We start from the raw sequence: 17,385 nt of genomic DNA on the forward strand, positions 1-17,385 counted from the left end.
TCGGTAGTATTAACATATTTAATAATGGATGCAGCACTGGAAGTTCATACTTGTCTATGCCAAGAAATTTGTAAAACAGCTACCTGGCCAACTGACTGGAAGAGATCCATATCTATACCTCTTCCAAAGAAAGGTAACCCAACTGAATGTGGAAATTATTGAACAATGTCATTAATACCACAAGCAAGTAAATTTTGCTAAAGATCATTCAAAAGCCATGCCATTCTCCTCTTCTTCCTCATCTTTCTGCTTCTCTTCTTATTCTTCCTTTTCTTCCTCTTCCTCCTTTTCTGCTTTCTCTTCTTGCTCCTGTTCTGCTTCATACTCTTGTTTTCCTTCTTCCTCATCTTCCTCTTTTTCTCCTTATTCTTTGTCTTTTTAACTATAATTTATGAAAGAAAGATCAATTCTGGAGATAAAAATCTATTATTATTCAGGATTGTCTTCTGGTGGTAAATTTTGGAAAGTGGAAACAGAAAGTCAATGCTAAAGGATTTTCGAGTCCCTAACCCTTTTTGCAAAATTTCTTTCTAACAGAATTATATTCATGTACAGGGCTTCATGTTTGGTAACCTATTTCATAACACTTTAACCTATTGAAAGATAATCTTGGCATTTTAAAAATATTTTTCATATATTCATCTACAAAAATTATTTGGTAGTATTTATTCATATTTCTAATTTTTTAACTTTAAGGGTTTTAACTTCTCAAGAGAGGATTTTTTTTTAATAAATAACTAATAGGCACATACGTACTTGTACTATAACTTATACCTTTTGCAACTGAATATACAAATGGACAATGTCCAGACCATATATGCAATAAAACTCTGACTCACAGTCTCTAAAGTAATGATCCCTAAATGGTCAGAATTTGATTAATAACTGCTAGTTTTACCTCCACTTTCAACTCCGGACGAGCCAAAACAAAGTTAAATATATTCTCCAAACCAGTCATATAAGATTGCCTGCTTCACGTTACCCCCCTCTAGATTCTCCTTGCGAATATCTTCCAATCAGGGCATACCTGAAGCTTCCCTTTTTTTCCACTAAAAAGCTCTCCAACACCAATACCTATATTAAGTCTTTGTCAAATACAAGTGATGGTTGCTGACTCCCTTGCTATGCAAGCTCTGAATAAAAAGGTTAAAAAGTTGGTGGTCACTAACCAAGCCCAAACCATTCTTAGATGATTGCTACAGATGTTGCGGTTTGGCTTCCTGGATTTATTATGTAGGTCCTATTGTACCATATGGAAACCCTTGTGGCATAGTGGTTAAGAGCTATGGCTGCTAACAAAAAGGTCAGCAGTTTGAATCCACCAGGCACTGCTTGGAAACTCTGTGGGGCAGTTCTATTCTGTCCTATGGGGTTGCAATGAGTCGGAATCAACTAGACGACAATGGGTTTTTGGTTTTTTTTTGTACCACATGGGTCCCTGGTGGCAAGCATTTCCTTTGCATTGGGAAAATCTGCTGCAAAAGACCTCTTCAAAGTGTTAAAAAGCAAAGATATCACTTTGATGGTTAAGGTGTGCCTGACCCAAGCCATGGTCTTTCTAATTAACTCATATGAATGTAAAAGTTGAACAATACAATAGACAAAAGAATTGATGCATTTAAATTGTGGTATAGGTGAAGAATATTAAATATACCATGGACTGCCACAAGAACAAGCAAATCCATCTTGGAGGAAGTACAACCAGAATGCTCCTTACAAGAGAGGATTGTAAGACTTTGTCTTGCTTTCTTTGGACACGTCATCAGGAAAGACCAATCTCTAGAAAAGGACACCATGTTTGGTAAAGTAGAGGGTCAGCAAAGTTGAGGGAACACTCCAGCAGATGGACTGACACAATGGTTGCCAGAATAGTCTCAAACATACTAAAGATCGTAAGGATGTCACAAGGCTATGCAACGTATTGTTCTGTTATACATATGGTTGCCATGACTCAGCAGCAACTAACAATTTTATTATAGTCTTCAACTTGGTAAGAAAGTTACTTGGCTTGCTCTTCTTCCCTCAAACTATGTTGATTTTTCACACTAAAAATGACTGAAGCAGCACATATCATATTTTCCAAAGGAAACTCAAATATACTGAAGCCCCATGTCTGTAATTAAGACAGCGCCAGGAAAACTTTGCACAGCAGCCACAGAATTAGCTGAAAGACAGCATTGTAGCCATTAGCAGGGCCCAAATGTCACCAAAAGGTACCTCAACTCTGCCTCTAGCAAGTAGGCAGAGTGTAGTCTAGTGTCCTTTCATTTCATCCTAAATGGCCTACCCAACCCTGTGAAGGTTCTATCTGAAACACAAACAAGTGCCTAGCAACTAGGACAGATCATGCTGGGGCTAGGGGAATGATAGCCTCTCTAATTGTTCTCTGGTCACTGCACAAGGTATAAGGGTTATAATTCATTCATACATTGGGAAAATTGTAACAGTTGATTATAGCCATAGCAGACTAGCCCATGAGCTGTGACCACTCCAAGCCACACAAGAAATGTTACAGATCCAATCAGTGCCAGGCCCTAACCAAATCTATACAACAGAGTAGGAATAAGCCTGGGTTTCCAGTCCTGGTTCTGCCTCCTGAATAGCCTCATGACCTAGGCTTCAACATTACAAATAATATTTGAGGAAAGCAATGTAGATCCTAAATCATCTTGCTAAATCTACCCAATTTAAGCCTTACTGTCCTATGAGGTTGACAATGTTATGAGGTTGACAATGTTATGAGGTTGTTAAATATCTTCTAAGTGATACAGATAAGGTTAGAAAGGTTAAAAGGCTTGTACAAGAACAGAAAGTATTAAGTTGCAGGATTGGACTTTAAATCAAAATCTTCTGACTCCAAGTGCAGTTATTTTTTGTTTGTTTTTTGTTTCTGTAAACAGTTACATATTTTTTAATGTGGACACTTTACCCCGTACTTCAAAAAAAAAAAATTAGAAACTATTTATGAGGTTCATGCAACTCAAAAGTTCTCTATCACATTTTCATTCTTCTTGATTCTTAATACAACAGCAAAGTGAACATTTTTTTAAGTATTGCCCTTTTACTTAATGAGCATTGTTATAACAACTCTTATGTGCCAAATAGTAGTGCTACAGAAACAAGGAGCTTACAGCATACTGAGAAAAACAGTGTTATAGCAGCCAGTACAAGCTTAGAGAGAACATCTAACAGCAGGGCTTGGAAGCGGACATAGGCCAAAAGCTCAGTAATACTGTAAATAACACCTGAACTAAATTTTGAAAGACGAGTAGAAGTTAGTTCATTTCGAAAGATAGGGCCAAAATGTGAGGTTTTCATGGGAAAGGAAGCAACATATATAAAGGACAATAAAAATAATACTATGCTTTGTGTATGTAATGCACATTTTACATATGGTTGAAAGATTGAATGTAACAATGGAATGATAAGATATCGACTGAACAGGTTGTCAATGAACAGCGGTATTAAAAACTATGCACATTTTACCAAGGAATTTTGGATTTTCTTATGGTTTAAATGAAAAAAACCAAAGCCATTGTCATCAAGTTGATTCTGACTCATAGCAACCCTATAGGATAGAGCAGAACTGCCCTGTGGGGTTTCTAAAGAGCAGCTGTTGGATTTGAACTGTTGATCATCAAGTTAGCAGTTGAGCTCTTAACCACTGTGCCATCAGGGCTCTAGTTTAAATGAAGAGCCTCCAAAATAGTTCAATGAAGGGGAATACGTTTCATTCAAGAAATGTATTTAATTGAGGACTGGGAGAGGAAGAAGGCCTACACATCTTCATCCCTTTCCCTTTGCATAGTTACTGTAACTGCCTGTATCTTTATGCATTGTATTCCCATTAACATAGATTTATAATTATTGTTTGACTCATTTGCCTTTTAAACTATATGGGAAAAAGTGAGAAGCTACAACCCAAAAGTACAATAATATTGTGTTTTTATTCCTCTATGAAGTTACTGTTAATAAGATTCTTTCTTTTTTTATTATGGCTTCTGGTTACTATCTGGTGTTCTTTCATTAATTCTGAAGAAATCCTTTTAACATTTCTTGAAAATCCCGTCTACAGGTAATGAAATACACTACTCCTCACTTATCAGCTATCTCGTTATCCAACACTTCACATTTACAACAATAGCAAAACATCTACTGTCCAACCATTTTGCACATTAATATTATACATCTGGCAGTAACAAAAGCCAGTGTGTGAGGCCAGAGTACTGCAGGCTGTGTTGATTAAAGTTATCTGTCAACTTGGCTAGGCCATGATTCTCAGTGGTTTGGCAGTTATGTACTGATATAAATTGGCAGTCATGTAATGATGCAATTTGGCAGTTATTTAATGATGTAGACGTCCTCCATTTTGTGATCTGATGTGGTCATCCTTCATTTTCACATAACACTGATATTCACATAACCACCTGGTCTTTGGAACCCAACCACGTCTATAAGTGAGGAGTAGGTGCGCATTAGCTTTTTTAAAAAATAATTTTTATGGTGCTTTAAGTGAAAGTTTACAAATCAAGTCACTCTCTCACACAAAAACCCATATACACCTTGCTACACACTCCCATTTACTCTCCCCCTAATGAGACAGCCCGATCTCTCCCTCCACTCTCTCTTTTCCTGTCCATTTCACCAGCTTCTAACTCCCTGTACCCTTTCATTTCCCCTCCAGGCAAGAGATGCCAACATAGTCTCAAGTGTCCACCTGATCCAAGAAGCTCACTCCTCATCAGCATCCCTCTCCTACCCATTGTCCAGTCCAATCCATGTCTGAAGAGTTGGCTTCGGGAATGACCACCGGGGTCCTTCTAGTCTCAGTCAGACCATTAAGTCTGGTCTTATGAGAATTTGGGGTCTGCATCCCACTACTCTTCTGCTCCCTCAGGGGTTCTCTGTTGTGCTCCCTGTCAGGGCAGTCATCAGTTGTAGCCGGGCTCCATCTAGTTCTTCTGGTCTCAGGATAATGTAGTCGCTGGTTCATGTGGCCCTTTCTGTTTCTTGGGCTCATAATCACCTTCTGTCCTTGGTGTTCTTCATTCTCCTTTGATCCAGGTGGGTTGAGACCAATTGATGCATCTTAGATGGCTGCTTGCTAGCATTTAAGACTCGACTCCACTCTTCAAAGTGGGATGCAGAATGTTTTCTTAATAGATTTTATTATGCCAATTGACTTTGATATCCCCTGAAACCGTGGTCCCCAGACCCCTGCCCCTGCTAGGCTGGCCTTTGAAGCATTCAGTTTATTCAGGAAACTTCTTTGCTTTTGGTTTAGTCCAATTGTGCTGACCTCCCCTGTACTGTGTGCTCTTTCCCTTCACCTAAAGTACTTCTTATCTACTATGTAATTAGTAAATACCCCTCTCCCACCCTGCCTCCTTCCCACCTCTTGTAACTGCAGAAGAATGTTTTCTTCTCAGTTTAATCTATTTCTCAAGTTCTTATAATAGTGGTCTTATACAATATTTGTCCTTTTGCAACTGACTAATTTCACTCAGCATAATGCCTTCCAGGTTCCTCCATGTTATGAAATGTTTCAGACTCCTCACTGTTCTTTATCGGTGCTTAGTATTCCATTGTGTGAATATACCATAATTTATTTATCCATTCATCCGTTGGTGGGCACCTTGGTTGCTTCCATGTTTTTGCTATAGTAAACAGTGCTGCAATAAACATGGGTGTGCATATATCTGTTCGTGTAAAGGCTCTTATTTCTCTAGGATATATTCCAAGGAGTGGGATTGCTGGATCGTATGGTAGTTCTATTTCTAGCTTTTTAAGAAAGTGCCAAATCGATTTCCAAAGTGGTTGTACCATTTGACTTTCCCACCAGCAGTGTAGAAGTGTTCCAAGCTCTCCACAGCCTCTCGAACATCTATTATTTTGTGTTTTTTGGGTTAATGCTAGCCTTGTTGGAGTGAGATGAAATCTCATTGTAGTTTTGATCTGCATTTCTCTAATGGCTAATGATCGTGAACATTTCCTCATATATCTGTTAGCTACCTGAATGTCTTCTTTAGTGAAGTGTCTATTCATATCTTTTGCCCATTTTTTAATTGGGTTATTTGTCTTTTTGCAGTTGAGTTTTTGCAGTATCATGTAGATTTTACAGATGAGGCGCTGATCAAAAATGTCATAGCTAAAAACTTTTTTTTCCCAGTCTGTATGTAATCTTTTTACTCTTTTGGTGAAGTCTTTGGATGAGCATAGGTGTTTGATTTTTAGGAGCTCCCAGTTATCAAGTTTTTCTTCTACATTCTTTATAATGTTTTGTATACTGTTTATGCCATGTATTAGGGCTCCTAACGCTGTCCCTATTTTTTCTTCCATAAGCTTTATCATTTTAGATTTTACATTTAGGTCTTTTATCCATTTTGAGTTAGTTTTTGTGCATGGAGTGAGATATGGGTCTCATTTCATTTTTCTTGCAGATGGATATCCAGTTATGCCAGTACCATTTGTTAAAAAGACTGTCTTTTCCCCATTTAACAGTTTTGGGGCCTTTGTCAAATATCAACTGCTCATATGTGAATGGACTTATGTCTGGATTCTCAATTTTGTTCCATTAGCCTGTGTATCTGTTGTTGTACCAGTACCAGGCTGTTTTGACTCCTGTGGTGGTATAATAGGTTCTAAAATCAGGTAAAGTAAGTCCTCCTGCTTTGTTCTTCACATTAGCTTTTGCTTATCTGGCAATATCTTAATTTCTCCTTTGTTCCTGAAGGGCAATTTTGCTGGTTGTAGAATTCTTGATTGAAGTTTTTTTTTTTCTTTCAGTACTTTAAATGTGTAACCCTACTGTCTTCTGGCCTCCACTGTTTCTCATGAGAAACTGTCTGTTAATCTTATTAATAATGCCTTTTAGGTGACAAATTGCTTCTCTCTTGATGCTTTCAAATATTGTCTTTATATTTGACTTTTAAAAGTTTGACCATAATGTATCTCCATGTTAATATCTCTGAGTTTATCCTACTTGGAAATTTTTGAGCATCTTGGATGTGTGAATTCATGTCTTTTAGCAAATTTGGAATGTTTTTGACCATTATTCCTTTAAGTATCCTTTCTGCCCTTTTTTTTCTCTCCTCTTTCTTTCTAGGATGTTCATTATGAAAATATCAGTATGCTTGGTGATGTTTCATGGGTCTCTTAAGTGCTGCTCATTTTTATTCATTCTTTATACTTTTGACTGCTGTGACTGAAAATTTTGCTTTGAACTTGCTTTAAGTTTTCTGATTCTCTGTTTCTTCTGCCTGCTGAAATCTGCTGTTGAATACCTCGTGTAGTGCGGAAATATATATATTATATATATATATGGAGTATTTTATAATCTATGTTTGTGTATTGTACACTGTTGGAAAAAAGTGATAGGGATGGTACAGGAGTAATGTCTACAAAAAAAAAAAAAATAGTAAGTATGGAGCCCAGGAAACAACTCAGAGGGGTTTTAGTTCTCTACTGTAACAAGAGTGACAACAAAATGTTGTAAGATACACAGATACTACTTTTTATTTGGTAGTGGTAGATAAGAACACCAGTTGGGTTGCTTGCACTTTCTTAATGAAGTATACGGAGCAGTTTTTCCTGGTGTAGAGAAAAGGTGACATAAGGTCATTTAGAGTGGTATCATGAAAACACTAGGAATGTGTGGTAGGATTCCTTCTCAGTATTGAGTGTCCATCTCGGGTTTATGATACCAGTCAACAGAGCTGTGTGTTGATATCCACCTATGTTCAGCTGTTCAGTTTCTGGCATTGAGGGCAAGATGTTTAGTTTCAATCTAATTCGTAATTTTTTTCTACATAGGGAAGAAAGAGAATAGGAAAGTAAATCAGATTTCAGGGACTGAATAAGGATTCTGAAAACAGAACAGGCTAAGGAAGAAAATGAGGTCCCAGCGGAGTAGTGGGTAATGAGATTGTGGTTGCTAGATAATCTGCATTTGCTGCTTCAGATTCATTCTTAATGCTTCTCCATTCTGTTTTTTAAGAGGCAGAATCCTGGGAACTATGTCACTCAGGTATTTGTCCTATGTCTGCCAGGTTGGCTCAGCTTATGAAATACGAGTGCAGGAAGAGAGAGAAATCAAGAAATTTACCTTTACCTCATCCTTGCCAGGTCATAGGCTGGAAGTTTCTCTCTTCATATACCTAAGTACACAGCTATTGTCACTAATGCTATTGTCACCAGTTGCCACTCCTGTTAAGTACTGGAAACCAGTTTTACCCTTTCAAATTTCTCACTTTTGCTAAACCTGTTATATATATTTTTGGGTACATAAGTAATCTCTCCCCATGTGTCTGTCAGTTTGTTGTACTGTGGGGGCTTGCGTGTTACTGTGATCCTGGAAGCTACACCACTTGTGTTCAGATACTAGCAGGGTCACCCATAGAGGACAGGTTCCAGGAGAACTTCCAGACTAAGACAGAGTAGGAAGAAGGACCCGGCAGTCTACTTATGAAAAGAATTATCCAGTGAAAACCTTATGAATAGCAGCAGAACATTGTCTGATATAGTGCCAGAAGAGGAATCCTCCAGGTTGGAAGGCACTCAAAAGAGGACTGGGGAAGAGCTGCCTCCTCAATGTAGAGTCAAACTTAATGACGTGGATGAAGTAAAGCTTTTGGTACCTTCATTTGCTCATGTGGCACAGCTCAAAATGAGAAGCAGCTGCAAATATCCATTAATAATTGGAACCTGGAATGTACAAAGTATGAATCTAGGAAAATAGCCAATCCCCAAAAAGGAAATGGAATGCATAATCATCAATATCCTAGGAATTAGTAAGCTATTTTGAATCAGAAAATCATATACTCTACTATGCTGGGAATGATAACTTGAGGAATGGTGCTGCATTCATCACCAAAAAGAACATTTCAAGATCTATTCTGAAATACAACTCTGTCAGTGATAGGATTATATTCATATGCCTACAAGTAAGACCAGTTAATATGAGTATTATTCAAATACATGCATCAACCACAAAGGCCAAAGATGAAGAAATTGAAGATTTTTATCAGCTTCTGCAGTCTGAAATTGATCATGCAACCAGAATGCACTGATAATTACTGGTGATTGGAATGTGAAAGTTAGAAATAAAGAAGGGTTGGTAGTTGGAAAATATGGCATTGGTGATAAAAACAATGTCAGAGATCCGATGATAGAATTTTGCAAGACCAACAACTTCTTCATTATAAATTCCTTTTTCACCAACATAAATGGCGACTATATACAAGGACCTCACCAGATAGAATGCACAGGAATCAAATTGTGGAAATAGACCATGGAAAAGCTCAATATCATCAGTCAGAACAAGGCCAGGGGCCAACTGTGGAACAGACCATCAATTGCTCATATGCAAGTTCAAGCTGAAAATGAAGAAAATCAGAGCAAGTCCATGAGAGCCAAAATATGACCTTGAGTATATCCCACCTGAACTTAGAGACCATCTCAAGAATAGATTTGATGCGTTGAGCACTAATGACCGAAGACCAGACGAGTTGTGGAATGACATCAAGGACATCATCCATGAAGAAAGCAAGAGGTCATTGAAAAGGCAGGGAAAGAAAGAAAAGACCAAGATGCATGTCAGAGGAGACTCTGAAACTTGCTCTTGAGCGTCGAGCAGCTAAAGCAAAATGAAGAATTGAGGAAGTAAAAGAACTGAACAGAAGATTTCAAAGGGCGGCTCCAGAAGACAAAGTAAAGTATTAAAATGACATGTACAAAGAGCTGGAGATAGAAGAGCAAAAGGGGAGAACACACTCAGAGTTTCCTAAGCTGAAAGAACTGAAGAAAAAATTCAAGCCCTGAGTTGCAATAGTGAAGGATTCTATGGGGAAAATATTAAACTACACTAGAAGCATCAAAAGAAGATGGAAGGAATGCACAGAGTCATTATACTAAAAAGAATTAGTGGATGTTCAACCATTTCAAGAGGTAGCATATGATCACAAATCGATGGTACTGAAGGAAGAAGTCAAAGCTTCAATGAAGGCATTGGCAAAATAACAAGGCTACAGGAATTGATGGAATATCATTTGAGATATTTCAACAAATGGATATAGCCCTGGAAGTGCTCACTCGTCTATGCCAAAAAATATGGAAGACAGCTTCCTGGCCTACCGACTGAAAGAGATCCATATTTATGCCTATTTCCAAGAAAGGTGATCCAACTGAATGTGGAAATTATCAAACAATAACATGAATATCACAGGCTGTGGCAGTGTATTGACAGGGAACGGCCGGAAATTCAGACCAGACTCAGAAGAGGATGTGGAAGCAGGGATATCATTGCTGATGCCAGATGGATCGTGACTGAAAGCAGAGAATACCAGAAGGATGTTTATTTGTGTTTTATTGGCTATGCAAAGGCATTCGACTCTGTGAATTATAACAAATTATGGATAATATTGTGAAGAACGGGAATTCCAGGACACTTAATTGTGCTCATGAGGAACCTGTACATAGATTAAGAGGCAGCTGTTTGGACAGAACAATGGGACATGGAATGGTTTAAAGTCAGGAAAGGTGTGCGTCAGGGTTGTATCCTTTCACCATACCTATTCAATCTGTATGCTGAGAAAATAATCCGAGAAGCTGGACTATATGAAGAAGGACGGGGCATCAGGATTGGAGGAAGACTCATTAAGAACCTGCGTTATGCACATGACACAAGCTTGCTTGCTGAAAGTGAAGAGGACTTGAAGCACTTACTAATGAAGATCAAAGGCCACAGCCTTCCGTGTAGATTACACCTCACCATAAAGAATACAAAAATTATCACAACTCATCCAGTAAGCAATATCATGATAAATGGAGAAAATTTGAAGTTGTCAAAGACTTCATTTTACTTGGATCCACAATCAACAGCCATGGAAGCAGCAGTCAATAAATCAAAAGACACATTGCGTTGGGCAAATCTGCTGCAAAGGACCTCTTGAATGTGTTGAAAAGCAAAGATGTCCACTTGAAGATTAAGGTGCACCTGACCTAAGCCATGGTATTTTCAATTTCATCATATTCATGTGAAAGCTGGACAAGAAATAAGGAAGTCTGAAGAAGGATTGACACCTCTGAACAGTGGTGTTGGTGAAGAATATAGAACATACCATGGACTCCCAAAAGATCGAACAAATCTGTCCTGGAAGTACAACCGGCATGCTCCTTAGAAGCAAGGATGGCAAGACTGCATCTTACATACTTTGAACATGTTGTCAGGAGGGATCGGTACCTGGAGAAGGACATCACGCTTGGTAAAGCTCAGGGTCAGCGGAAAAGAAGAAGAACTGTGTTGACACAGTGGATGGAACAATGGACTCAAGCACAACAATGATTGCAAGGATGGCACAGGACCAGACAGTGTTTAGTTCTGTTGTGCGTAGGGTTGCTATGAGTTGGAACCGATTGGATGGCACCTAACAACAACAATAGCAAGTAATCTCAGACTGACAATCCTAAGATTAATTGTCGGGGGTGCAGTGTTATATCACCAACTGGATGTTTGAATACCTACTTTCTCTTAAGCTAAGGAAACCCTGGTGGCATAGCAGTTAAGAGCTATGGCTGCTAACCAAAGTTTGGCATTTGGAATCTACCACGTATTCCTTGGAAACTCCATGGCGCAGTTCTATTCTGTCCTATAGGGTCACCACGAGTCAAAATCAACTTGATGGCAAGTGTAGTTTTTTTGTTTTGTGTTGTTTTAGACCAAAAAGGATGTAACATTTATTGAAATCGGTATATTCATCCAGGATTTGGAATTTAATGTATTTCCTTGAAGGCCAGGATATAACGGTAGTTTTCTAGATTGGCTGATTGCAGTCTGCAGTGTTTTAAATACTGACTTCTTGTCTGCAGTGATAGCCCTTGTTTTATTTCTTATATTGGTGATCTGTTTCTTTTCTCTTTCTAGCTGTGTCAGTCTTGTTAGAATTTTATTGAATTCTTTGAAGAACCAACTTTTTGTTTCATTTGTATTTTCCAGTGTTTTCCTTTTTTCTGTGTCATTAGTTTCTGTTTTTATTTTTATTATTTATTTTCTTTGACATGTTTATTTTGTTTAATTTTCTAGAGTGCTGATTATTGAGTTGAGACCTTTATTCTTTTGTAGTGTAAGCATTTAGTGCTATGAAGTTTCTCTGAGATTTCTTCTTTGAACTGTGAACATTTAGAGATGTGTGGCATACTCCCCAAACATTTGGAGATTTTTCTGTTGTCTTTCTGGTATTGGTTTCTAGTTCAAGTTCATTATGTTCAGAGAACATTCTCTGTGTGATTTCAGTATTAAAAAAAAAAAAGATGTTGATGTTTCTTTTATAGCCCAGGAAATGATCAATCTTTGTGGATGGGCACTTGAAAACAATGTACTCTCTGCTACAGCTGGGTGAAGTGTCCTACACCTGTCAATTGCATCTGATTGGATGATGGTATTGCTGATTTTCTGTCAATTACTGAAGTACTGAAGTCCTTAACTATAAGTGTGGATTTTACTATTTCTACTCTGAGCTGTAATTTTTTGCTTCATGTATTTGAGTCTATTGTTTGGTGCATACACATTTAGTATTGCTAACTTTTCTTAGTAGATCAACGCTTTTATCATTATGTGATGTGTGCTATTGTCACCAGTTGTTTTCTTTGCTCTGAAATCTACTTATCTGATATCAATATAGCCATTCTGTGTTTTTACTGATATTTGCATAACACCTCTTTTTCCATTCTTTGATTTTCAATTTAAGTATGGTTCTTTCAGACAGTACATAGTTTGATCCATACTTTTTGTCCACTCTGCCAATCTCTTTTGATTGGTGTATTTAGATAATTAGTTTAAATTAACTTTTGATATGCATATGCCTCTCATTTTATTATTTTTTGTTTATTCCTGTTTCTCATTCTTCTTTTTCTTCTTTCTTGTCTTCCTGTGTGTTATGAACATATTTTTTTAATAATTTTTATTGTGCTTTAAGTGAAAGTTTACAAATCAAGTCAGTGTCTCACATAAAAACTTATATACACCTTACTACATACTCCCAGTTACTCTTCCCCTAATGAGACAGCCTGTTCCCTCCCTCCACTCTCTCTTTTCGTGTCCTTTTCACCAGCCTCTAAACCCCTCTACCCTCTCATCTCCCCTCCAGGCAGGAGATGCCAACATAGTTTCAAGCGTCCACCTAATCCAAGAAGCTCACTCCTCACCAGCATCCCCCTCCAACCCATCGTCCAGTCCAATCCATGTCTGAAGAGTTGGCTTCGGGGATGGTTCCAGTGCTGGGCCAACAGAAGGCCTGGGGGCCATGACCACCGTGGTCCTTCCAGTCTCAGTCAGACCATTAAGTCTGGTCTTTTTATGAGAACTTGGGGTCTGCATCCCACTGCTATATATTTTTTTAGAATCCTGTTTTCTATAATATTTTTATAAAAAGCTTAAGGAAGCGTGCAACAGGCTGTACAAGTTCTACCTGTGGTATAGCTTTACTAATATTCCTGTATCACATCAATCTTTTCAAGAAATATGCAGATACTCTCATTCTATACACACAGAAGTAAATGTTTAAGAAGGTTATAAAATTTGCCAAATTTCACTTACACTAAAACGGCACTTTGAGGAATTCATTTTTTGCCATAATGAAGGGTGTCTACCCTTTCATAACAAAATCCATTTTCTGACTTAGGAGCTTGAGTTTAACTTGTACAAGTGTTTCTGAACTCAAATATGGATGGCATTAATGGGCAATTACAAATGTTGGGGAACAAACCACAATATTTGCCCACCGTCTTCTCGTTTCATTATCATTCTTACAGGGCAATAGACACAGAAATAGGCAATCGATGACATGAATTAAAACCCTCCCTTAGGGTCGTAAATTATAAAATCTAAACTACATTTCTGTAAATTTTGTTATTTTCTTTTAAAAGCAATATTTATAATATGTGAAATAGTGTAGTTAATTGCCGTCTTGATGAAAGGGAACTTTAAAATGTATCACACAAATGGAAGTAGTGGCCAACAGTACTGCATGCACCACCCAGCATAGAATGATGGCATATGGGATTCTATATAATTTTTCTAAAACAAGACAGGTATAGTGGAAGTTTAACTACTTAATAATAACCATATACCAATAAAAATATATAAGTGCAAATATCTATGAAATTCAAGGAAGGAATTTTTAATTATATTCCTATAATTTTTTGAATTAGATAAAAATTGACGGAATTTTTACAAAATCATTAATTGGATGAAATGAAGATTCCTGTGACACAGACCAGACAGCATTTTGTTCTCTTTCACATAAGATCGTCATGAGTCAGAGCTGACTCCTGGCAACTAACAACAACTATGGATATGATAAGAAAAATTGGGGTAAATCACATTATATAAAAAAAAGTTGACATAGAATTCTAGAGCTTTTTACAACCTGGGAGAAACCTATTCTACCTCCCATAGACTTAAAAACTAAATGAGATAAATTAATTCAGCAGAATTAAATTATATACCTAGTAATATTAAAAGGACTCTTACTTTAGAATGGGAAATAAAAATTGAACATTTTATAACTTTGTCTTTTTCACTACTTCATATTGCCACCAAGTTTCCACAGGAGTTTTTTCAGAGCTGCCTTAATTTCTTTGTTCCTGAGGCTGTAGATGATGGGCTTCAGGGTGGGAGGCAAAACTGAATACAAAGCAGAGAGCAGCAAGTCCAGCAGAGAGGGAGACAGTGGCACTGGCTTCAGATAGGCAATGGCTCCCGTCAGGAGAAAGGTGGTCACGACTGTGAGATGGGGTAAGCAGGTGGAGAAGGCTTTTGATCGGCCTTGAAAGGATGGAATGCTTAGCACTGTATTGAAAATACAGGTATACGAGAAAACAATGGCAAGTAAACAAAAGAAACCATAAAATACTCCAATTGCCACACTAACAGTAATAGTTATATGTGACTTTGAGCAAGACATCTTTAATAGTGAGGGGACATCACAGAAAAATCAAGGGAGGTTCCTGGAGCCGCAGAAAGATAAAGAGAATGTGCCGGCTGAATATAAGCTTCCAAAGGATCCTCCAAAGAACCAGGAAGCAGCTGCCATCCGTAAGCAGACTCCTCTGCTCATGATGGCCTCATAGTGCAGTGGGTGACAGATGGCCACATAGCGATCATAAGACATAGCCGTGAGGATGAACACTTCAGCGCCAGCAAAGTGAATTACCAAAAAGACCTGTAACACACATCCTGGCAAAGAAATGGTGTTCTTATTAGTAAGAGAGTTGAGAATGGATTTGGGGACTATGATGGAAATGAGACAGAGATCAAAGAAGGACAAGTTCTTCAGGAAGAAGTACATGGGGGTGTGAAGATACTGGTTCAGGGTGACAAGGACTATAATGAGAAGATTCCCCGTTACAGTCACCAAGTAAATTAGCAAAAACAGAAGGATGTGCAGGACCTGGAGATCCTTGGTGTGGGCGAATTCCATGAAGAAGAATTCCATCTCCATTGTAACATTGGCCATGTCCTTGACTCTACTGCACCTCCTACGGGATGAAGGTATTTAGTAACATTAACTAGCCTCCCGGAAGCTGTGCCTTTTTTTTTTTTTTTTTGCAGAACACACATTTAATTTTTGAAAACTCTCCTTATACTACTGTTTTCTGAACATCCACATTGTTTTTCAGTTTGCAGTGAAAAGGTCCTGACTTTTAAGTGAAACTATGTAATACACACGCCCTCTCTTCAAATGAAAAAAGGTGGTGATATTACCTCTTTTCTTTAGACATCATATATAAACTGATAAATCCTAATTTTATAACAAATTTTTATACCTATAACAGAGTTGATTCATCCTATGAAATACAAAATGTCAATTCACATTTCCTTTTGTCTAATTCAATTGAAATTATCTATTGTGATCGGTCATATAATGTAAAACATGTCCTTTGTGGGAAGATGTTTTAAATGCAAATATGTACGATTTATCTTTAAGTGACAGAAAAACTGAGAATGTGGCAATAATGAATGGAGAAGAATTTATCATTTGTTAGTGAAAACTTCAATCCAACAAAAACAATGAGAAGAAAATGGTTCATTAACTGAGAATACAATACTCAATTCAATCTTCTATTACATGCTCTGTGGAGAAAAATAGGTAGATAAGAAAACAGAGAAAAAAGGATATGTTAGAAGGAATATTAGAAATGTACCTTTAGTGGGGAATGAAAAATAGAAACAAAAGTAATAAAGGGAGGTAAAAGACCTAATTCTTTTCACGATCTAGCAGACACACTTAAACTCGCACAAACCCTTACCCCCAATCACTCCACTCACCCTTTATCATATATGTTTGAAATCAGGGACAGAGTCTGAAGAGAATAAATCTTCACTACAAAAAAGAAAAGGGATAATATGTGTAAAAAAAAAAAAAAGTAGATAATATTAAAGTGACAAAGTGATATTTCAAGGAGAACAAATACTTCTTTCACTTGGAAAAGACAGTTGTTAAAATGTATTCTGTTAACGGGAAGTAGGATTCTGAAATAGGGAGGAACTATTTTATACCTCTTCCTCACTTAAAGATCATTTCATTATCGGACATTTCACATTTACAGCAATAGTAACAATACTACTAGGCAACTATTTTGCGCATTAACCTGGGTTTTCTCCCAGCACCCAGCTCCTGGTACAGAGCCATCCCAAGTCTGTCAGGCTTGCAGCTGAAGCAGCCAGCTCTCCGGAAGGCCTCTTGCCGTTCGAGTTCCCACCTCCAGAGCCACCTTTGTAGCTCTGTGTGTGAAAGAGGCGACTGAGGCGGATTTTGAGGGAGCCCTTCTGAGAAGGGCGGGGGATTAGTGGAGGGGCCCAGGAGGAGGCGGGGGCTGGGAAGATTGCTGGTGCTGCTCCGCTCTACTCAAGGGACCAAGTCCTGCAGCGGGAAGGGTTCTGGGGGGTAATCTGGGGTCTGGAGGCTGCAGCAGAAGCCGGCTGCCCTCTCCTCCTCCATAACCCATGCTGCTGAGCTCCTCTTCTGAGCAGCTGTTAGTCTCCAGGCTCTCAAGCTCCGATTCCAAGCCACCCAAGACCAGCTGCAGGTCGCTGGTTTCCCCGGGGTTCACCTGGGTTTACCTGCAGGACAGCAGCAGGCAGCTGGGGTATTAGAATGGGCGGCTGCGGGGGAGCACGGGAATGGGCTGCGGCCCCCACGGATGACTTTGACCCCGGCGCCGCCAGTTGCTGGAGCCCCAGAGCAGCTAATTCTGCCTCTAGTCCAGCAGCAGTGCTAGCCTGGAAGGCAGAGCTTGGGGTCTAAAACACAGCGGTGCCAGAGCCACAGCAGTTCCTTAAGCCTGGGCTCCGGGGCTGCCTCCGTGCCCTCCTTATGTCTAGAAAAT

General features: G+C 38.5%; 1 protein-coding gene across 1 annotated transcript; it reads right to left on the bottom strand.

Moving 5' to 3' along the window:
* Positions 1–14,576: 14,576 nt before the first annotated feature.
* LOC100677302 (olfactory receptor 14K1-like) lies at positions 14,577–15,537 on the bottom strand. Its single transcript, XM_010598163.3, is given in 1 exon segment — positions 14,577–15,537. A coding segment is annotated over 1 exon segment (936 nt). The 5' UTR covers positions 15,513–15,537.
* Positions 15,538–17,385: the final 1,848 nt, after the last annotated feature.

Source organism: Loxodonta africana, chromosome 13, assembly GCF_030014295.1.
Source record: "Loxodonta africana isolate mLoxAfr1 chromosome 13, mLoxAfr1.hap2, whole genome shotgun sequence".
In the NCBI taxonomy this organism is placed as follows: domain Eukaryota; kingdom Metazoa; phylum Chordata; class Mammalia; order Proboscidea; family Elephantidae; genus Loxodonta; species Loxodonta africana.